Source organism: Camelus bactrianus, chromosome 2 (genome assembly GCF_048773025.1).
Source record: "Camelus bactrianus isolate YW-2024 breed Bactrian camel chromosome 2, ASM4877302v1, whole genome shotgun sequence".
Classification (NCBI taxonomy): Eukaryota; Metazoa; Chordata; class Mammalia; order Artiodactyla; family Camelidae; genus Camelus; species Camelus bactrianus.
Window position 1 is genome coordinate 133,362,764 of NC_133540.1, and position 22,593 is coordinate 133,385,356.

At 51.1% G+C, this 22,593-nt stretch overlaps 1 protein-coding gene across 5 annotated transcripts in view; it reads right to left on the reverse strand.

Moving 5' to 3' along the window:
• AFAP1 (actin filament associated protein 1) overlaps positions 1-22,593 on the reverse strand; it is a 135,466-nt gene that overhangs the window by 19,644 nt on the left and 93,229 nt on the right. For all 5 annotated transcript variants that reach the window (XM_074350853.1, XM_074350862.1, XM_074350869.1 and 2 more), the window contains 4 exons: positions 19,444-19,593; positions 13,743-13,954; positions 8,897-9,042; positions 2,274-2,391 (listed from right to left, as the gene is read on the reverse strand). In XM_074350853.1, coding sequence (XP_074206954.1) covers positions 2,274-2,391; positions 8,897-9,042; positions 13,743-13,954; positions 19,444-19,593 — 626 coding nt within the window. The remainder of the gene's footprint in view (positions 1-2,273; positions 2,392-8,896; positions 9,043-13,742; positions 13,955-19,443; positions 19,594-22,593) is intronic.

The window sequence follows — 22,593 nt, forward strand, 5'->3', positions numbered from 1 at the left end:
CCAGGAGACAGGGCCCGGGAAAGGAGCCCAGCAGGGAGAACGGTAGTTTGAAGAGAGGCCTGAACTTGCAGGACGCCCTTACTAAGCAGGGGAGCCGCGCTGCTGTGCACAGGAAGCCGCATCTTCACCACCTCTCTTGCACGCCCGGCGATGCACGTGCAGACACGACTCCCAGGCGCAGAGCCTTCGAAAACGGCAGCTTTTTATTTCTAACCTGTTTAAGCCGTAAACGACCTAAAGGAAGCTCTTTCCTGGGGGTGCCTGAACCCGCATAATATAAACGGGAACGACAGATGGTGGAACCAGACCAGTGTCTGTGCAGGTCCGTGCTTTCTCTAAACTGCTCGGCCCACCTAGGTAGGGGAGAAACCCTAGGCGGAGAGGCACACGAGCGGGCCTTCGGGCAGGGAGACGGAGAGACAGGAGTGTGTGGTGTCTTTCCCAAACAGGTGGAGCCGAGACCCAAAGCCCAGAGGAGCAGCTGGTCCTGGGAGGGTGAGCTCGGCAGCTGGGTCCACGATGAGGGGCGGGCTCTGCCAAGACTCACTGGTGCTGCTCAAAGTGAGCGGAGGCCAAGAGCTGGGGCCACCCAGGTGCACAGTGGCCAGGAAAAGGCTGGGGGACGGGCTGGCACCTGCTCCTGTAAGGGCCACCGTGGGCCCTCCCCGGGGGCGTGGCTCCCACGAGCCTCTCCGCTGTTGCTGGAGTGGGTGCTGGAGCCCCCAACACTGGAGACCCCATGGCAAAGGTGGTGGGGGGACTGGGGGACAAGAAGGTCCAACTGGGCCTCGTGTGAATCTTCTTGTGGGAGGGGATTCGTCTCCCACCCACTCCAGACCCAGAAAGGACCCCACCTGATGGACTTGCTGCTCGGATGGGATTTCAAAGCCTGCCTGCCCCCCCAACACCCAGACCTCCCACGGGGCCCCAGTTCATCTTAATCTGCCCTTGACCACACCCCTACCTAGCCAGCCGGCCCTTCCTCCCCCTCCCCTTTCTCCTCCCACTAGATGGGGAGGCCCTCTGAGGACACAGGCACCATCTTATCCATTCTGTTCTCAATCCCTAGCACAGTGCCTGGACCCCAGGAGACACCCAGAAAATAAGGAAGGAAATGGGGGGGAGAGGGAGGGCAGGAAGAAGGTGAGGAGGGAAAGGGGTGGGCTGTGTGCTGAGGGGAAGTTCTTTTTTAATCAAGCAGCCGATGGACAGACTACTCCCCTGGCAGGACCTGCAAGGTGGTCTCGTCACGGCGGCAGGAGGTGAGTGACCAGAGGAGGGCCCAGGGCTGGATGTCCCGGACCCGGACTATGTGTCATCATCGTTCGCTATTACCTGGCTGCTGTTTCTGACCCAGACCACAATAACCTGATTATCAGTTTGCTTCTATCCCTGAGCTCCAGGAGTCCTGACCCCCTCTCACTCCACTTGAGAAGGCAGTGGTCTGCTGGGTCCTGCTTTGGGCAGGTGTGGCCTTGTTATGATGGTAACAGGGAGCTGACTGATAATGTCCATTGAAATAATGGACAAAAGAGTAATAAGCCAGACAGTAAGAAAATACTCTACCTCCCAAGTTTGAAAAAATCACCGTAGACATGCTCCATGCCTACCTTGCAAACAAACACAGAGGCCAATTTAAAATCCACCCGATACTGGGAGAGAAACTGGCAGAATGGCTTCTCGTGCGCCCCTTCACGAGCCTGCTGCCTCTGAAGGCCTCGTCTTCGCCCAGAGCGGGGTGTGGAGTTTGGCCCGCAGGAGAGGGTGCTCAGTCAACGGGTGTGAGATGAATATGATGGAGACACAGCGAAACAAATGTTCACCGAATCCCACATCGGACACAAAATCCTGAGACAGATCCCCAAACTGCTGAGGCCAAACAGGCCCAGGAGGCTAGTCTAATTCCAAAGCCGTCGCTAACCATCTCCGGTATTCACATATGACATATGCACCGCCCCGGATGGGGTGGCGGGTGCCATGTCCCAGTTACCCTAAGTCCACCATGCGGAGGAGGGAGGGTGTCTGGAGGTGGCAGTAGGGTTGTCACCCCCGGCACCGGTTCCTTTCTGATGGTGTTGAATTAATGGACCGACACGAATGACAAACCGTCTACCTGCTTGTTCAAACACAGATAGAGATGAACAGCGAGTCAGAATCGAGGGCAGGAGACGAGGGACGGAGTTTTCATCTTAAAGCCTTCCCTCACTCGGGCTGAGAGGAGGGGTGGCAGCCTCGGACGCTCCCGGGCGGCTGCGCGGCCGCAGGGCACTCACCGCGCCGTTGATGCAGGGGACGTCGTGGTAGTGCAGCGCCGGGCCACTCGGGTGCGCGTAGCCGTTGGAGGTGCTCCCGAGGTACGGGTTAGCAGACAGGACGCGCCTGTTCATGAAACTGAAAGAAAAGGAAACGAGTCACAGTCCTCTGATGGGGCAACAAGTCTCAGGAGTGCTGGTGGACGCTCAGCTGCGCCCGGAGCAGGGGCGGGAGCAGCGGGCGGACCGGCGGAGCATGGCACTCAGTTACAGCCGCCGGGCAGGCTCCGAGCCTGAGCACCAGTGACACCTGCCCGAGGACCGGGGAAAGACGGGTGACAGCCCTGCTGGGGCCACAGAACGAGCCTGCACATACCTGGTGTCCAGCAAATAACCACTTTCATTATCAGCAGCCCACACAGGCAGGCCTTCCAGACCACTGCCTGCTTCTGTCAGTAAAGCTTTTCTGGGGCACCTTTCTTTACCTTGACTCTTTTTTTTTTTTAAGAAGAAAGGACTACTTTGTGTTTATACTTTTATTGATCTTTTATTTGCTTATTATTGTATTATATAATTATTTTACTTTGGGGGGAGAGGTAATTAGATTTATTTCTGGAGGGAGTACTGGGCATTGAACCCAGGGCCTCGTGCAGGCTCAGACCACGCTCCGCTCCTTGAGCTGTACCCTCCCCCCACCTTGATTCTTGGTTTAAAAACTGTATGTGGCTTTTTCTTTTCTCTTCTTTTTTACATGCCTCTTTCAAGAGCCTGGTAATCCTTGAAGGCAGAGACCACATGGCCTGCAGAACCGAAACAGTTACCATCTGGCCTTTTTCAGGACAAGTTCATGGACCCCCTTCTACAAACTCTTCAGAACAGCATCTAGAGTCCTCCATGTCCGCTCAGCACCCTGCCCCCTCGGCACAGCTGTCTCCCCCGCTCCCCCCCCCCTGCCCTGAACGTCTGGGGGCCACTCACAGAGGCTACCTCCACCCCACGTCACTGCCCAGCTCAAAGCCTCGGGGGGCTTCTGGAGTGCGTCCAAGAGTAACCCGAGTGCTGCGTGGCCTGCCTCCCGCCCCGGCCCCCCTGCAGCTCTTCTTCCACAGACCCCTCCTTCTTCCTGTCTCCAAGGGAGTTTGAGGAGCCCTTCCTGATCCCCCCAAATAAACAGCATCACCGCCTACCTCCCCCACGGTCTCCATCCTGAGACCCACGCCCACCTCACACAGTACAGAGCTGCATGTCCACTGCCTGCCCCCCACTAGGAGATCAGCGCCAGGTGCCCCTCGCAGGAGCTGGGGCAATGAACGAGCGTCTGGCCGGTTTGCCCGTGGCGTCCGTTCTAAGTGAAAGGCCTGACGCCTAGGCAAGACATAACCTACGTGCCGTTTTCTCCTGCTGGGAAAACTAAGGCGGCCGCAAGTAAAAAAAAAAAAAAATTTTTTTTCAATTTCTTCTTGGGATCTTACATTTCTATGGTAACTAGTTGAACAGAAAAGATAGCGAGTGAAAAAAGAAAAGAGGGCAGTACAGGGGAAGGAGAAAGCTACCTCTCTGACCAGAGACCTGGCAGCGGAGCGCCGCCGCCGTGAGTGCTGGTTCAGCCTTAGTCCGAAGGGTGAGGGGGAACTGCCCGCGGCTCCCGTGCAGGTGGAGGTTTGGGTGTGCACACTGCCCCCTGCTGGGGGAAGACGGCTCTGCACCGCTAGGCCGCCCTAAACGTTACTCTCTAACTTACAAGAAACTTCTTGATTTTTTCTGATTAAAAAAAATGCATATGATTATTTGACACTTAAAATACATGAAAATATATTTAGGAAAAGAAAATATATAGAAAAGAAAGACTACAAGAAAGACAAAGATTTGGTTTGTTTTTAAATACGTAAAATTTTCGGGTTGAAACATCCAGTTTGAGAGTATTCTGCCCCCTGCCTGCTTTGTGCCTCCGTTTCCGGCGCTGTGCCTCGTGTTCACGCTGGGGCAGGGACACCAGGAAGGAGTGTGGACTACGAGGGGCAGGACAGGAGCTGACTTGGAACAGACACCGGCGGGATGCTTCTGACTCACAGGACACAAGGATGGGAGGTCACAGACACGGAGGATGTCCTAGCTGGACGAGGCCTCAGCCACCAGCTAGCCCAGCCCTCATCTCACAGAGAGGGACCTGGGTCCCAAAACCAAGTCTCCGGGCCCTAAACAGCGAGTGGAGCCAAGACGTAGGAGTAGGTCCCTCGTTTTCTGGCCTGGTGCTCTCTCTACAATGGGATTTTTAGCCAAATAGAGAAGTGGAAGTGAGATAAGAGATCACATGCCACTTGCTAAGCCAAAAACTAAAGACATAGAAAAAATATATGTATTAGTAAAATATACATGGCAGAAGCTTTGCCATGTTAAGCATTTTTAAGTGTGCAGCTCTGGGGTATTACGTACATTCGCATCACTGTGTGGCCATCACCGCCACCTGTCTTCAGAGCTTGGCATCTTCCCGAACTGGAGTTCTGTCCCCACCCCCTCAATTCCACTTTCTGCCTCAGTAGACTTGCCGGCTCCAGCACCTCGTGTGAGAGGGCCACCCAGCATTCGTCCTCTCGTGCCTGGCTTACTTCACTTAGTGCAACACGTGCAAGGCTCATCTAGGGTTTAAGGAAGTACATTTAGAGTCACTTCCCAGGGCTTCAGGTGAGAGGGTGACTCAAGCGGACAGCTCCCTGGCAGTCTGTCTGTGCCCTCTCCTTGTCCACGCTGACCTACAGCTCTTGTCATCAGGATTGCTATAGCTGTCTTGTGGGTCTCCAACCAAGCATGTCTTGAAAAGAGTTTCAGAAGAAAATTTCAGAAAGTTTTCCTTGCATCCGGTCACCTATATATGTTACTTAAAAATAGGTCTCCAGAAAAGTGCATTTCAACTGTTTACCTTATTAATACTCTTAAATATAGCACTTCTCTGGGAGACTTGACATGACTATTTTTTCTTTTATTGTCCTCTTCCCAAAATATATTACTGCCCTTTCTCCCTCAGACGTAATTCAATGCACAGAAAATTCCCCACAGAAAAACACATAAAGGCAAAGATTAACTTAATCTTAGATTATTTACCACACTGGCAAGCTACCACAGTTTATATTTTGAACACTGTTTCCTTGTTAAATCTCTTCTCCTGTAAGTTTTACAAGAAGGTTTAGCAGAAAACTAATAAATAAAAATGAACTCTGCTGCTAAGTAACATCTCCTATAAAGATATTAATAGGCTGGCAAACATTCTTTCAGCCATAAACTCACTACAAGCATATTTTTAATAAATAAGTTTTCAGTTTTGCAATCTACATTCTTTTCTCAAAAATGTGGCCTTCTCACATTTGGTTTAGATGAACATGCCACTCCTTTGTGTTCCAGGGGAACTATTTGCAGTCAAGGTTTCTCTTAAATGTGGTTGTCAGTTTGTTTATTACCATCAGAGCTGCAGTGTGGACCTAGGAGAGGCTTTTTGGAAACGAGTAATGCCCACGGTAGTACAGGTAATAACCACGACCTCCTTTCTTTCACATCACCCTAGGTGTGTAGATTTTGCCAAACTGGACATTACATTTCTTAAAAAGCTGCTTTAAATGTGCTTTATTTACTACATGATCAAAAGAGTCATTGTAATTTTGCTGATTAGATAAAATGTGGTGATGGAAAAGTGCTGAGGGCCCGCAGAAGAGTCAGCACCAGACCACGCCGCCTGGTTTTCACACAACAGAACAGTAGTAAGAATAGGTGGTTTATATGCCAAAAATCCTCTCGCACTCCTGGAGATTTTCTGTTAAAGTTGTACACGACTACTTCCTTCTGCCAAGGCTATTTCCCGTAGTCGGGTGAGCGGCGGCCTGATCCCTAACATGGGCCAGAGTCATCTGTACCCAGCCCAGGATGTCCTGGCTGAGCACTGATAACCGTTCACTCTGCACCACCACCTGAGACACAAAGGAAGACTGCTCGAATCCCCCGTAACACCACGTGTGTGGACAAACCAGCCAGCGGTGTCCACGTGAAGCGGGCAAAGGACAGTGTGAGCGTCCATGCTCATCTTCACATTCAAAGGTCTCATTGTCTTAGGGAGCCCCGGAGGGCTTGCCAACGTTGTTGGTTTGTTTATGGTCACTTGCTGATTACGTAACTCCATTGCCTGCTCTGTTTCAGTCCTCCTTTCCTCGGCTCCAGTCCAGTCTCTCTAAAACAGAAGCAGGAATCAAGGGGCCACAGACATCAGAGCTAGAAGTTTTGGACGCCCTCTGAACTCGCCTCTATCTTCCACACAGGGAAGCTGAGACACGGAGAGGCTGTGATGCCTTGCCCAAAACTTCCCGCTTAGTAACTAGGACAGCGGGGCCAGAACCCGGTCTCCCTCCTCCTGGCCCAGCGCCCTTCCCCTCGTAATCCCACGGCACAGCTCACAGCAAACCCCTGCCAAGACGGCCATGTCCACTGGTCTCAGGACCGTCCTGCTGCTCTTCCCCGACCACGCAGAGCTGGGCATGGCGACAGAGGGGTTGTCACCATGGGGAACGTGTGGTCGGCAAAGCTGAAACTGCTCACCATCTTGCCCTTCACAGGAAAGGCTGACCAGCCCTTGCTTTAGGCAGTGGGCAGTATGCAACACGAGTCAGCTGCCGCTTCGTCTCCCTGACTCACTCCTGTGATCAGCAATCCTCAAACGTTTTAGTCTTTACATCCTTAAAAGTTACCGGGGACTCCCAAAGAGCTTTCGTTTCTGTGGTGTTATCAATGCTTCCTTTATTGGAAACTGAAACTCAAAAACGTATTCTTTTTTATTCATTTAAAAGTAACAGGAATAAATCCGACATATTTCAACATACTTTTACGAAAACTAACTATGTTATCCAAAAAAAAAAAAATTGTGAGGAAAGTGGTCCTGGTTCTACACGTTTGTAACTCTATTCAACATCTGGCTTCACAGAAAACAGCTGGATTCTCACACTTGTTTCTCAGCCTGTCACAGGCTGCTGTTTTGTTTAAAGTGTGTGAAGGAAACGCAGCCTGCCCCAGATCCCCAGTTGGAAGGGTGGGGCGCATTTTAATAGCTTTTCCAGGTAACCGTAGATGTGCTTTGATACTACACCAAAGCTCGACGAGTGGTCATTTCTTAATGATTAGTTGCGATGTAGAACTGAAATTGTAGCAGCAAGCTTTCGGTCCTCTTTTGCAGGAGAGCCCATGAGTTTTATCTTGCACGTAGAACGGGCCTTCTGCTGGTGCAAGATTTATGCACACCTTTGAATGCTGACACGCTTCATGCAATACCAGAAAACTCACGCTCAACATCACCACCAGTCTCACCAGGAAAGCCTAAGTATTGAAGCCGTCAGCTCCCGGTGGCAGATACCAATTTCCCCAAATTCTAATTTCCGAGTGAAAGCTCAGCCACATCACAGGCAACAAACACAGCCAATTGTTTCCCTTGAGATAAAGGGTTCACTTGGCTCATTTTTGAAAAAATGTCTGCAGATACCTTAGTCTGAATAACCACAGCTCATCTGCTAAATTGTTTTTCAAGTAAAAATGAAAAAAAAGGGGGGGGGGAAGCAGCTAGTTTAGTTAGCAACTCAGTCTTACAAGAGCTTTTCCTTAAGACAACACGGCAGTTCAGCGAACATAAGAGCTTTATGTGCCCCCCCCGCCAGCTATGTCATGTAAATGATAAAAAGACACGTGCTCAAGAGATTTAATAACAATACCCACCACCTGCCCTTCACAGGAAAAGTAATAATTTTACTGCTTCACCACAGACATCTTAAGTGAATCCAGCATTTCCTTTTTGCAAGTGTGTGGCAGTGACAATGGTGATAGCAGTGTGGTGTGACAACTGAGGCTGTTAAGCCAATTTGCCCTCCACCTGCTTCTGCACCATTGATGCAAATGTCACTACAGCCAAGGAGAAAAAGAATTTCTTAGCATCGTTATGAGAATAGTTTGACCTTTGGGACTGCCTGAAAGGGCCTTAAATACCCCTAAGGGTCTGCGGACCATGCTTTGAGAACTGCTGCTATAATAATCTTTGCCATCATTATGTTAAAGAAACATTCATGGCTTAAAAAAATGCTTTTGTACATAATAGCCTTTTTAAAAAAAAATCACAATTTAAGTTTTAAAAGTACATGACTGACAGCCTTGAAAACTCACTTCCCATTACAGCAATATGTAGAATCAGCTCTGCTTTATAGAACTGTTCCCCTCATACAGGGGTCAGCAAACTACAGCCCAGGGGCCAAATCTGGCCCACTGTCTATGTTTGCAAATAAAGTTTTATTGGCACACAGCCACGTCCATTCTTTTATGTATTGTGTGTGACTACAGTGGCAGAGCTGAGTAGTTTTAACAGGAATACTTGGTCCAAAAGGCTAAAAATATCACTATCTTGCTTTCTGCAGAGAAGTCTGCCAATCCTTGTTCTAAGAGAAAACACAGATGGTTGAAATGACAAATATTTCAGCAAAATTTTGATTAATATAATACAAAAAGGAGAGTCTTTAGCTGGTGTTTTTTCCTCTTTAAGGCTATATACTTACAAAAACAGTGAAAAAAATCAGGGAAAAAATGAAGTCGTTTAACTTCAGGGCATTTCACACAGCACTGGGTCTTACCAGAAGGTGTGCTTGGCTGTCTGAATGACATTCGCCGACATCTCCACGTCTATGTAGTCGTAGTGCAGAGCCCCGGGGTCGGTTGAGGACCCCGTCTCAGCCAGCAAAATCCCAATCCATCGGCCCATGTCTTCAGAAGAAGATGCCTGTTGAGGTCAAAGGGGGAAAAGAGCACTTTATTGAAATAATGGTGAAGAGTTCTAACGTTTTCGCTAATACGTCAATAAACAGATGACATCATGGGAGAGGCGGTGAAACAGGAAGCACGTGAGGTGTGGAACCCACGAGGAGGACACGGTCATTGTCTGAGTCACGGGATTCACGCTGCATTCACGCTAAGCCTTAAAGCGCAAGTTACACAATGATTATTCCCAAGGAGACAAAAATCCGAGGCCCTAAAGTGCCTTCCAGTTGTTTGGAGGGAAAGGCAGTAGGCTGTAAAACATAGACATCAATGTGATCACTTAAATCTCAGCTAAGGAAGTTGTTTAGAAAGCCTCCTTCATTTGGCAATAAAATCTGGGCAGCAAAAGGACCAGGAGCCCTTGCTGTGGTCTAAATGGGCCTGAAATGGCAATTTGATTTCCCTGATTAGATGGTAGGAAATTAACCTACTTTCATTTTCATATTAGTCGTGTTTACACAGGTGTAGAAATGTCTATAATCATTGGTCGGCTTTGAGCATGCTGTTTTTTAAGATGTCTGAAGTGCCCCCCCCCCCCCACCTAAATGTTACCTGCCTAATTTGCAAGTCTGAAATACACCTTTAAGATTTGGTTCATTAAAATTTTAAGCCTTCCTTGTTATGTGATTTAGAAAACCAATTACATTACATTCATAATGGTATTTAAAATGTCTAAATAAATTTGATTGATCAAATATGTAAATAACATTTAAAGTTTAAAAGCAAATGAGCTATCAAATGTATGAGCTAACTGTCAGAGAAAAAATAAAATTTTAACTTCTTGTAAAAATTACAAATTTTTTATGTAAAGGAAGATTTGTAAGTTTAGCTTAAAGACTTGAAGAAAATTGAGTTTTTTTATTATAACCTTGACAAGCTGGACACTGATGAGAAGACAAGTAGGTAATTGTATGTACCCCACGCCAGGCACAAAACCCTCTCAGGAGGAGGAGCTGCTGGCAAGAGAAGGTGTTTTATGTGTGCTGACAGAATTGGCGAGTGAGTCATACAAGTAACAGACCATTCCCAGCCAGTATCAGATGGGGCCATTGGACAAAGCAGATGGATCCCAGATACGTGCCTTGCAGAGTAAGAATGTAATCAGTGTTTGCTAAAGTGAAATGAATTGATTTGAATACTTGAATAATTAAAAAAAAACACAAATATGTTCTCTTCCCTAGTCTTTTGTACCTTCCCAAAGCAAGTCTATCCCAAGAACGTATCTATGACCAAATCTGTATCAGTGCAGCTATTCCTGTTTCATCTAAGCATTTTTTAAAGTATTTCAATACACTAAGACGTGATTGATCCTATTACACTGCAGTTTATTAACAGTTTTCTTCATTTTAAAGAATTTCTTCATAGGCTTTTAAAAGATAACTTTGTGGTGTTGGACTGCAATTAGAAGCATTAGTTATGATCTTGTGGCTTTTAGGATATACATGGATATAGATGTGGGTGTATACATATATGTATGTATACACATGTGCACATACACACTTATAAGTTTGTATAACATATATACATGCCTGAATACGTGTATGTGTACGTTCACACACACACACACACAATTTCCTATGTTTGACTATGAAAAGGCCTGGAGGCAATGACACTCCGGTAACAATGAGTACACTTTTCACCCAGATCTGGTTTTTAAATACCATTTTCCACCGGGAGGGATCCACTAGAGCTCTTTGGAGCACGGCCGATTCCAAGAGGCCTGGGGCAGGGAGAAGTGCCGGACGAGCCTGGAACATCGTGTTGCATCACAGCTTGAGGGAAGTGCTCCAAGAATGATGGGGACTGCGGGGTCGTTATTACAGGGACAGAGCAAAGGCCACAGAGCTCCGAGGGCTTTCCACTGACCAACTCTGTTAATTTGACCAAAATAAGTCCTGACAATAAAGGATTATAACCACTGATCAACACAATAATCTATGAATCCCTGCTGACACACACAGACAGAAGAATAGCTTACTAAATGCGAGGAAGGGAAATCTCCCTTTTAGTAGATACTAATAACGTGCAGAAGGAATAATGGAACTAGAAACACCCCATTTGGCAACTGTCGTTGTAATAACTGTTTCAGGCAAGAGCCATGAATGGATGTTAAAAATTAGTGGATGAAACTGTGAGTGATAACAGGATATTGGAACAGCATCTTATCTTCCCACATGAAGCTCATTGAAGACAAAGGGGAAACACAGTAAGTCTGCATGGGGAAGCATGAAGAAGATGCCCCATGCTAGGGATCAAAGTTAACATCCTCAGCAGTGGGACAAACTGACAGGTGTACCTGCTGGTGTGAGGTATTACACAACACACCGCCCCTCCCACCGCCCGTCAAGGACACCTACACCCAGATTCCAATTTCGGGGAAACAGGAGACACGCTTGAACTGAGGGAACTTCTGCACAATAACTGGTCTGTACCCATCACAAGTATCAATGGCAGGAGACCAGACAGAGAAGGCTAAAGAGACTTGCAGCTGAATGTAACACGTGACCTGGGATTTCCTTCTGCTTATGGGGGCGTTACTGGGATAACTGGGGAAATCAGATTAAGATCTGTAAGTCAGATAATAGTATTGTCTGAGTGTTAATCTCCTGGTTTTGATCATTAGACAGTGGTTTGGGTAAGGGAAAGCTTTCATTTTAAGCAAATTTACCCTGAAGTGTTTTGGGGACAAAGGAGAAACACATCTGTAAAAGGTTCTGAAAAACTTCACAGAGAGCGAGAAGCCACACGAGAGGTAGTAAACATGGTAAGATGTTAGTATGTGGGGAGTATGGGTGAAGGGCATACGGGAGTTACTTGTACCATTCTCACTTTCCTGTAATTCTGAAATTGTCTCAAAAGTTAAGACAAAACGATCTTAGAAAAAGTACCGAATACAGCTTTTTGGCCGGCTCACTGCACTTCCTTACTGATTCGGGCAAAGTTTCTGCTTACGGTGGACTGCTGTGTGTTACTTCGACGTGCGTTTGAGGCCAAGACTGGAACAGGGCAAAGGCAGTGAAACACGACCACTGTGGCTCCGGGGACATGGGGCTGCACCTACAGGGCCGGGAGCGGAGGCAGCACAAGGCCCGCCCCCCCCAGCCCCGCCCCACGGGGGCTTCTCTCTCCACCCGGCACCCTGGCCAGCTTCTCTCTTCACCCTGAACGCAGCGGGGGCCAGCTCCCGCCCCTGCACCCTCCCTCAGATCTGCTGCCAAAGCTCTCAGATGGCATCCGCGTTGTTTTACATCAAGAGTACAGCTTCCTCATTTCTGTTTTCGGCTTTTTCTCCTGCCATCCACCCGACAGTTTTTGGCCTGCATGAATGCTTACAAAGCACACTGACTCTGGCCCAACGCTCTGTTTTTCAGACACTGTTTGGATGTGACCAAAGTCTGCAACAGAACTAAGGCAGGGGCCCCGACACTCTGGCCTCAGCCAGGCCAGGCCTTCCTTCTGTGAAATCAGACGCTGCAGAGTCAGCCACGAGGGGCAGGCTCGCTCCTTTCACCTGTCATCTCAAACCATCCAAACCACTGGGCGAGGAGCCCCGCAGGTGGAAGAACTATGCTGTTAATCTTTTTTTTTTTTTTGCCCCCAACAAAAACAGTAGTCTCTGAAACAAACTCCTGTCCCCCACCAAGACCTCCTAGACTGGCTAACTGGGCCTCTCTGATCTTGGCCACAAGCCCCACGCTCTTTCCTCCATGGGCAGTATCGCTGCAGTCATTTAGAACTTGGCTCTGCATCTGATTAATTTAGGACATACATCAGCCCTTCCACCAAAGCCAAAATATCCTCATTTCTATTGACTATATAACACAGATACACTTAACATGCACTCTGGAAATTCTGTGATCTGATATTTGTTTATACATGGACATACATATGTGTGTGTATATCTTTGTATCTTAATCATGAAAACACTAACTGGAATAAAAGACAAAGGAAAAAAAGATCTGAATTAATAATTTGGTAGAAGAATAAATTAATAATAGATGATAAATAAAAATTTTAAATTTCAAAAATGAAAGTTTTCAGTGTGTCACTAAGAAATTAGTTTTAATTGCCTTTTTCTGCTTTGGTGAATAAGGAACTCTAAAAAAGCAGTCAAACAAATAGTAAAATGCACACAAAGCCAAGGGTTTGTTAAAAGCCAAGTGTTCTTTCAACTTCCACGTACTTTGGCTCACTGGCCACTGTCTACAGGCAACTGGCTGTCCAAAAGCACCTGCTCCGTCTGTGAGGAAGCCCAGAGCATTCCCAAGGACAACGTGAAGGAAGCACCACCACTTCAGAGGCAGACCACAGTCAGGGGGAAAGTTCTACCGGAAATTTTAAAACAAGTTGTTTTGTGGCCGCTTTTCAAAAGCAACCCACTGTATGGGGCTGTGTATTTAATTTCCCAGGGGAACACATACAGAGAGGAAATCAAACAAGGGGGTGAGCTGGCGGACAGTCTGATGTGGACGCTGCGTGAGGAACTGGCTGTGCCGTCCACACTGTCGGGACCCCTGGAAGGGAGGCGAGGGCAGAAGAAAAGCAGGACCCCCCCAGACGGTCCAGGTGAGAGAGAAGGCCGCCCCCGCCTTCCCCAGGTGGAAGGAGTGGCGGGGAGTCTGGCTGGACCCAGGAGGGAAATGACCGTGTGCGCAGCCCTACCTCCAACACAGCCACCTCCTGTCCATTGCGAAGCAGCCGGAAGGTCAGGGGGTGTTTGGAGTCCAGTCCCGGGATGACCTCGCAGCCGCGGAGTGGGATGGAGACAATGTGGGTCTTCAGGTCGGCCCTGTCCTTGTGGAAGACCAGCTTGTTGTCCTTGACCCTGCACCAGCGCTCCCGCCAGCGGCTGTTGGAGAGCACATTCAGGTAGCCTGCAATGAGACCCGGCGCCCGTCAGCTCCCAGGCCCCACGGGGTCGGGGACGCGCCCACGTCCGTCTCTGGGAGGCAGCCGGGGAGACACCAACCCCTCACACCGCACATCTGCACACGCAAACTCCTGGCAACTGGAGGAGCCGCCCCTGCAAGACGACTCATTCGATCAGCTCGGGGGGCTTCTGAGGAGACAGCACAGACCACGCCAGAAGCCCTAATGTGACGTGGTGCGTGTGTGCTAAGGACCGGCTCCCGGACATGCACGGGGATCCGGGGCTCGTGAGTGTGTGGAAGGGCACTGAGCCATCAGTGCTGGAAGGAGAGGAGGGGTGAGGCCGCGCAGGCGTCTTCAAGTGGCTGAAGGGACACCACACGGGAAGGGGTTTACACTCCTTCTGAGCAGCTGCGATTGACAAAATTGGGGGAAAAGTTACAGGGAGGCAGACGTGGCCCAGCATGAGAAATACACTGTGTGAACACGAAGCTCTCCAAGAAGCAGGAGGCCTGGGGATGAGTTCCCCACTACTGGAAGTATTCCAGCAAATGACGGCAAGTCCTTGGTATGAGACTCCTGCCTGGAGGCCCAGGTGCCCTCAGTGGCCCTTACTGCAGCCCCCTGACTGGAGGGTTCTGTTGACTGTGAGGTCTGAACGCCCGAGTCTGAATGCGCGTGGCATTTCGTCATTCATGTCTCTGAGGCTGCACTGTGTCTGCAGCGCCCTGTGGATGTGGAGACACACGTATATACATCTTCACGTGCGATGGAATTACAAGAATTGTCCTCATTTTTCAAAAAGGAAATCTCCTCAAACACAAGAAACTGATCATTTTCATTTGTCACAAACATCAATGCATTTTTCCAGAGCTAATACAGATTTCATGGAGTGGCTGTGACTTCTAACCAGCCCACACGGCTCCGCTAACAGGCGAGTGCCGCGTCTCCTGAAGGGCTGGACGTACTCACCGGCTTTTCTTCCCTGACTGAGTCACCAAGCGCTACGAGTTTCTTCATGTGAGCCACAAACGGAAAGATTATATTGGGCAGACTCACGCTTTACTTCGAGCACGACGTCACAGGAAATTACCACGTGTTAACGCCCTCCTCGTATTTAGTTGCAGCTCCCCAAAGGGAAAAGCAAAACAAGATCTGCAGATCTGCAGAGGGTAACAGGCAGCAAACTCTGTGGAGACGTGTCCATGCCTGGTGGCTGGCCTCCTCTGCCAGGCTCACCGTCCTCAGCTCTTCTTGCCGGGGGTGGCCGAAATTCCTACTTCCTGGGTGGGGGACGTGGGCGTGAGGGACAGGCAGCCCTTCTAAGGACTCTGGGGTCAGAGGGCAGGCCGCATGTCCCCTAACTTTCTCCCACCGGACATCGCTAGCCTGGCTGATGGAACACCTGGCGACACAGGACCCCAAGCAGCCCCCAGATGATCACAGGGCAGACACCCACCACCAGGTGGTGCCAAAGAGCAGCCAGGCTGGGATGGACTGAGCTCTGTGGACAGGCTCACAGGCTCGCCGTGGGCATTTCGATGACCCACATTATACGGCAACTCCAGCACTGCTTGAATTTTTTTTCTGACTCCCACTTATGTTATAGGGAGAGGTCACTCTGTCTTAACAATTTGGGAAATTTCAGTTTGATGTTTTAAGATTATTTTTGCTTCCAATTCTGAAGAACTCTAAGGTTTCCTGCAAAAGCCATGGTGGCAAGAGTGCAGGGGCTTTCATGTGACCGGTGAGGTCACTTCACAGGCCTGAGTGACCCAAACACACAACTGCAGGGGGCGGGGGTCAGCTGTCCTGGGCCAGTCGGCTCTCGAGCTCCAGCAGTTGCAGCTGAGCCGGCAGGGCCGCTGACGGGGGGGCCACGTGTCCACAGATCTCGTCTCCAGGATGGAGAGGGCAGCGCCTGCCTGGGAGCCGTCTCCTGGGCTTTGTCACGCTTTTGAGTTCATTGCTCTCATCTCAGCAAGCCTCGGTTTGTAGTTGGCTGAGAGGCAATGTCGGGGGAAGGGGCAGCAGAGAAGCAGCCAGGGTCGCCACAGGGGAGGGGACCCTCATCCAGAACCCACCAATAGTGTCCCGGCCCTGCCCACACCGAAACCCCCGTCCCACCTGAGGTACATGTCCTCTGGCAGGCACGCGTAGGAAGGACTCACCACACCCCTGACACGGTAACTTATGCCAAGAACGCTTCCCTCCCCTTGACTAAATGCCATCTGACCCTTTGTGGGTGGATGATGACAGAGAGTGAGAAGCATGTCACTTTCCTGCACATCTGCCAAAAATCCTACTGCTAAAAACGTCACAAAGTCACGGGACACAGAGATCAGAGGAACCCTAGAAATATCCTACCTGTGAAGCCCTCCACCCTAGTTTCCTTTCGCTCAGCTTCTGTGTTTATCTAGTCACCCACCTGGCCCTGTCCGAGGCCGCCTTCAATACATCTGCTAGGCTTAGGTTTTTCTTCAGGTGAACAAGTGAGTAGTATCAGTGACCTTTCACTGAGCATAAATTGTGAGGCAGGCAATGAGCTTCGTGTTTCATGACTTAATCCTCAATTTGAAGGACAACACAGTAATTTGAGTATGGGCCCATTTCACAGGTAGAGAACCTGAGGCTCAGAGGAGTCTGCAACTTGCTTAAGGGAGTTCACCAGGTCGACAACTGTTCACTGAGCTGCTGTTTTCTGCCAGGCTCTGTGCTCAGTGCTGGGAACACGACTGGTGGGTGAGTTAGGCCTAAACCGCAATCCAGTAATGAAGGGAAAAAGCTCGAGAATTAAGTAGAGATAAGACTGTTGGAGGCCCTGCACTGCCTCAGCACAGGATTAGCCTAAGGTTCCCGCCCCGCTCTGGGTGGCCAACAGGGACATAGAGGAGAAGAAGGTGGATGGTTGAGAGGATGGGTACTCGTCCAAATGATGGACAGAAACAGGATGGGGAAGAGAGAAAAACATGAAATGCATTCCTGGTAACAACAGCTGAATTTACACAGTGACAGTAACTCCAGGACTCGTGAGCACTGGAGACGGGCCAGAAACAGACCCTGCTTTGCTTAGGGGTCTGCGTGCACATCTCAGAGCATCTTGTCCAAGGGGCTGTTCGTAGAGCAGATCCAGCTGGGGCCAAATGCAGCCCCCACAGGCCCAGGGCCTAGAGAGGGGTGAGAGCTGGGCCGAACAGCGGCAGAGGCCCTCGGCCTGCCTGTGGCACGAGGCCCGCAGCTGCAGGGGCTCGGCTGGACAGGGCCAGCGTCTCGGGCCTTCATGCAGCCACTCTTTCTGCCTGCGGCTTTGCAGCTGTCCTAGAATACCTGAAAACTGTCATCTTCCCCCTTTCTTTCTCTACAGGCACCTCCCCTGGCCTGGCAAAGAGCTAGATGACAATTTTAAACTCTTGTGGACAAGGGTGCTCTCTCAGCAGCGGTGGAAGATGTCCACTCCGAGTTGGAGGGAAACCCGCACGTGGTGCGACAGGCTGCAGCCGCCCTGGTGTGCCTCCGAGCAAGTCCCGGACCAGCTGTCTACCAGGAGTCGTGAGGGTGGCGAGCCCTCGGGGATGTGAGGGGTCTGCAGGACGCATGGGCTGCACACATGGACAGAGCCGGTCAGCAGGCCCGGCCCTGTCCCCAGCGGGCTGTGTGACTCAGAGCAAGTCCCACAGCCTTCCTGAGTGCTCTGTCCTAGGTGTAAAATGGGGGCCCTGGACAACAGTCTCCAAGTCGCCTTCCAATGAATGTTTAATTGTTCTTCATGAAAGAACCTCTATTTCCTTCACTGACCTAGAGCAGTTTTAAGAACAAAAAACAAAGCTAAGAAAGTAGTTCCCTTTTAGCTGGAGAAGTCCCTGTTCCATGTTCAACCCCTAACTCCCATCTCCCCTCCCGGTGAACGTGAGAGGGAAACAGGCCCACACCCCCCAGGGCTTGAGGCTGCTCCCAGAAAGGCAGAGAGCACCAGGCCCTCAGCATCAGCAGATCCCCCCTCTGCCCTCCTGCAGGACCCCTGCCCAGCGGGTTCAGTTTCAGCAGGACGGCTGCTCTCAAATTCTCTTCAGGGACAGAACATAGGAAGGCACATCAGTTGGCCCGCTTCTGTGACCCAGCTGTCTGACGGGGCCAGTCCAGGACCTCCGAATGCAGAGCTCCCAGACCTCTGGTCTCCTTTGGTGTCACCATCTCCCCTCCCAGCTCAGCCCCAGGTGGCCCCTTCTCGGGGCCCTCCCTGAGATGACATCTCCACCGCCGCTGCCTGCCCAGCCATCCTCCCTGCTCACGCACTTCTGCACAACCGCCTGTGACGTCCTAGAATCACAACTGTGAGAGCCAGAGGGAGCTGAGAATACACCCCATCGTCCCTCAGGGAGCCCCCAAGGCTGCTCTGTGTCGCTGCCCCGCACTCTGCTGTCCATCCCTCCTCCCAGCCAACCCACCTTGGAGCCCCACTCACCCTCCCAGTATGAGCTCACACCCGGGGCTGGATCTCTGCCGAATAAACTCATCTTTGTGTGTGCAGCCCAAGTGGGGCACTTACAGCAGCATCTAAGTCACGTACCCTTTGGTGTCCCCAAAACAACCAACAGCTCGGACAGAGCAGATGCTCAGTGAGAGAGAGAGGGTGGGGGTAGACAGAGGGGCCACAGATCAAAGGCATCATGGGACTTACAGTGACGGGGAGCTGCCTGCATACTGTGGGACACAAGGAAGGGGACAGCCCATTCTCTACTTCTTAAAAGGGTAAATATCCATCTTTCAGCCTCTAAAGGTTCTCCCTTAGAAGAGCCGCATGGTTCTCATAAGTCTGGTCACTTGGGGAACCTGACGTATGTGAAGTGTCACTTATCCATGGAGCTTGGTCCCTGTGTGTTCCTGAGTCAGTCATCACACGTCTGTCTCTGTGACTCCTTGTTTCAGGGCTCCCTTTGGCTGCTGGACTGCACACCAAGGGACAGCAGGGACCATCCCGGTCACCACCACCTACCACGTGCAGACCCTGTCCCAGCAAGCAGCGTCTGCTCAGAAAACACTGACGGACGAAGCCTGGGCCGGCGAGGGGCGACGTCAACGAGCTGGGTTGGGCCTGAAGCTAAAGTCTGAGAAACGGAGCAGCACGGGAAAGTCTAGTTTCATGACTTCAGGCCACGGGAAGGAGCTTGTGGTACTTCGGTCACTGTTCCACCATACTTTATCCCTCCGGGGCCAATGGCACGTGCAAGGGCTCCAGTTTAAAACTGCTTAAAAAGGAATTTGGAAGAACTTCATGAGGTCAAAGAGAGAGTTTGTTTTTCATCTTGAAAGGACCTCAGAGATCATCTCAAACCCCTGCAAAGTCTCCCATTAATAGGCAATAAAAATGTAATCCGTTCCCTATCATTTATGTGATCATAGGCCCAATTCAGCAGAGCCAAATCAGTGAGACTGGGAAGACGGCGACACGGAGGTGAGCAGGAGCGGGGCCGGCAGCCAGCAAGCCCCCTCTTACCGCAAGTGGGCACGTCTTCCTCCGCCGAGGAGGTCTGTTCGTCTGTCGAGGGCTTTTTCTTTCCCAAACCGATGATCTTGGTAATTTTTTTCCCAGTGACTTTAGACACGGTTCCCTTGGCCTCCGATTTGGAACTTTTTTTCCTCTTAACTGTCAAGAATGATAACAAAAAAGCATGTTTCAGTTACAGACTTTAATTGAAAAGACATCAAAATAAAGCCTAAATCATGGCCAATTTTCTTTCCCCCAGTTTTTACTTACTGAGCGCCTGCTATGTGCCAGCCATTGGCCTGGATACCAGAGAACACGGCAGAACAGAGGCGAGCAGGCTGAGAGCACACACACGTGCACGCATTCACACACCGACACACACCCACAAGGCAGGTCAGATGGCGGCAAGGCCTCTGTAGACCTAAAGCCGGGGTATGCGGCAGCGCGACCAGGCGGTCAGGGAAAGCCTCCGAGGGGGGACGGGGAGGGGACTCTCAGCAGAGGCACCGAAGCTAAGGCAGCCGCTCTGGGAGAGGCATCAGCAACAGGGGGAAGGCTCCTGCGGCCCCGTCCTGGCCGGCACGGGGAGGGGCCAGGCGGGGAAGGGGAGGCGGCCCCCCTCCGCGACCCTCGCCAGCCCCTCGTGACCTGCTCGATTCACACGCAACTCTGCCCCCCCCCCCCCGGAGCTGTCAGACGGGCACTGCAGCCCAGCCCCTGGCGCTGTTTGCCCTGCACAGCGCTAAACTGCACAGGGAAAACTCATAAATGTTTTGCACGAAAATGCTTTCTGGCTTCCCTCAGAAAACTGGGGAAGTTTTCCCCACGCTAAACCCACACGCTGGGGAAAGGGCAGCAGGGGCGGGCCCAGAGACGCAGCATCCACGCGCGTGGACCCATGGGCCCCGTGTCCACGATGGTCCCATGCCCCCACCAGAGACAGCGCTGGCCGCCAGCCGCTACCCTGCACCTGCCCCACCTTGGCCATTCGTGCTCTCCAGCCGCTGCAGGTTTTGTCTGCGACCTCCGACAGAATCACAGGAGCGGGCATGGCACGAAGAATCAGCACGCGCACTGAGACAGGGCAGGGACTGAGGGACAAGGCCCTTCTCAGCAGAGCACCTCTGGAAAGGCGAGCCTGGGGGCTCTGATGTGCCTGGCGCTGGAGCCAAGGGTCCAGGGCGCCTTCCCCAGGCCTCACAGGGTGCTGAGCCTCCAGGCCTACACATGTTCAAGTCCAGCCTCACTACGGTATGGATATGCTGGAAGAGGGGTGTGTGACGTCCTAGAGGGCCCTGAAAAGATCTCGCAGCATCAAGGCCAAACACCATCGCCTGAACCCCAGGGAACCCCAACAGCCCTTCCCCAGTCCTCTCCAGGAAGACCCCCTCAACCCTCTGTCTATAACCCAGAGGGCATCACAGATTCTTCTTAAGATATAATAAAAGTCAAGAATTCCTTCCTCGTCCCCTTTCCTCAGGGGCACAAAACACGCATCCGCACACATACATCACACAGGATAATTTCAGGGAAAGAGGATTCAGAGACGTGAGGTGATAAACTACAGGCCTAATTCCTAAACCCTCCCTTTAAGAATGTTCTGTGTTCGCCCTCCCACTTCCCACTTCTTCCCCACATCTGCTGCTCTCTGGTGGGGAGTGGGGAGCAGGCACGCTGTCCCCTCCTCAGTCTCCACTCTGCCACCAGCACCATGCCAGCGGCACAAGGCCGGCGTGACATCCGCTCGCCCAGCCCTGCCGCCTCTGGGCCCTGCAGCTCCTCCTCCCACCACCCCGGGCCCAGTGAGAGCCTGAGAGGTCAGTCACTGTGCTTTACCCCTTGTTTCCTCTAGAAAGAAATGACAGTTAACAACATCTGAGGCAGGAGGTGCTATGTTATAAAGAAGCCAGCTTATATTTCAGGGTACACAGTGCTACAGACTGAATGTGTGTGCTACCTCCCCCCCGCCCAGAATTCACATGCTGAAGCCCTAACCCCCAGTGTGACTGTATTTGGAGATGGGGCCCCCAAGGAAGTAATGATGGTTAAGTGAGGTCTTAAGGGTGGGGCCCTGATCTGACTGGATTGGTGTCCTTCTGAGAAGAGACTGTGAGCATTGGAGGGAGGCCGCTGAGGACACAGTGAGGGAGCGGCCGTCTGCAAGTCGGGAAGGGGCCTCACCTGTGGCCAGCCCTGCTGGCATCTTGACCTCGGGCCACTGGCCTCCGGGAGCGCACGATACAAACGTCTGCTGTGTAAGCTGCCCTGTCTGTGTATCTTGTCACGGCAGCCTGTGCTGTTCTTCGAACAAGGCAAGGCCTCCTGTGATACTAGAAACATGGGACATGGGACTGGTACTCCCACCCACTCCTTGTACTCTCCTGTCTGTTCCTTACACTCCCTGGTAAAACAAGCACCAAGAATCGGTGATTCTAACCTCTTAGTCTGGGGCACACCTCCTCCCCAGCTGCCGGCAGGCGTGGGGCCCGTGGCTGGGACAGCTGTGCCATTTGGATTTCAGCTCAACCAAAGCGAAAGTGAGAACACCAGTGGATGGCCCTCCTTGGCTGTTTCTAAAACATGTGGAGATGATCTGTGACCACGTCTCACTGGAGCTAAGCTGTAAAAAGAAGGCCCTCTCAGCAAGGACCATCAATGCCCGGGAGGCACCTTCCCCAGAGCTCGGGAGCATGAGCCAGGCCCTCCCTGCATCACGGTGAGGACTGAGAGCGCTGGGTGTTAGATTTATTTCCAGTTTTACTAGGATTTGCCCTGCTGGGAAAATGCTGGCTGGACTCTTCCTCCCAGGAGAGAAGACCATAGAGGCTTTCAGTTCCCTGAAAGCCACAGATTCATTTTTTGCAAAAGCGGAAGCGAGGCTGTCCTCGGAAGAAAAAGCCAAAGTACGTAGGAACGTGAGAAAGAAGCCACCAAGGATATGTTGATACTATTTGTTAAATGGAAGGCAACGTTTAACACACGAAGTAGAATGATGAAAAAATGCCTAAAAACTCAGAACTCCCATCTCACTGAAGCTGCAGAGGAGGAGGTCTGGAGAGTCTGCACCGCCAACGTGGGCAGAGGGGGCGTGACAGACACTGAAGCAAGGCTAGTTCTCAGCATTTTCAAAGCCATAAATACACACCCAGTTCCTTATTA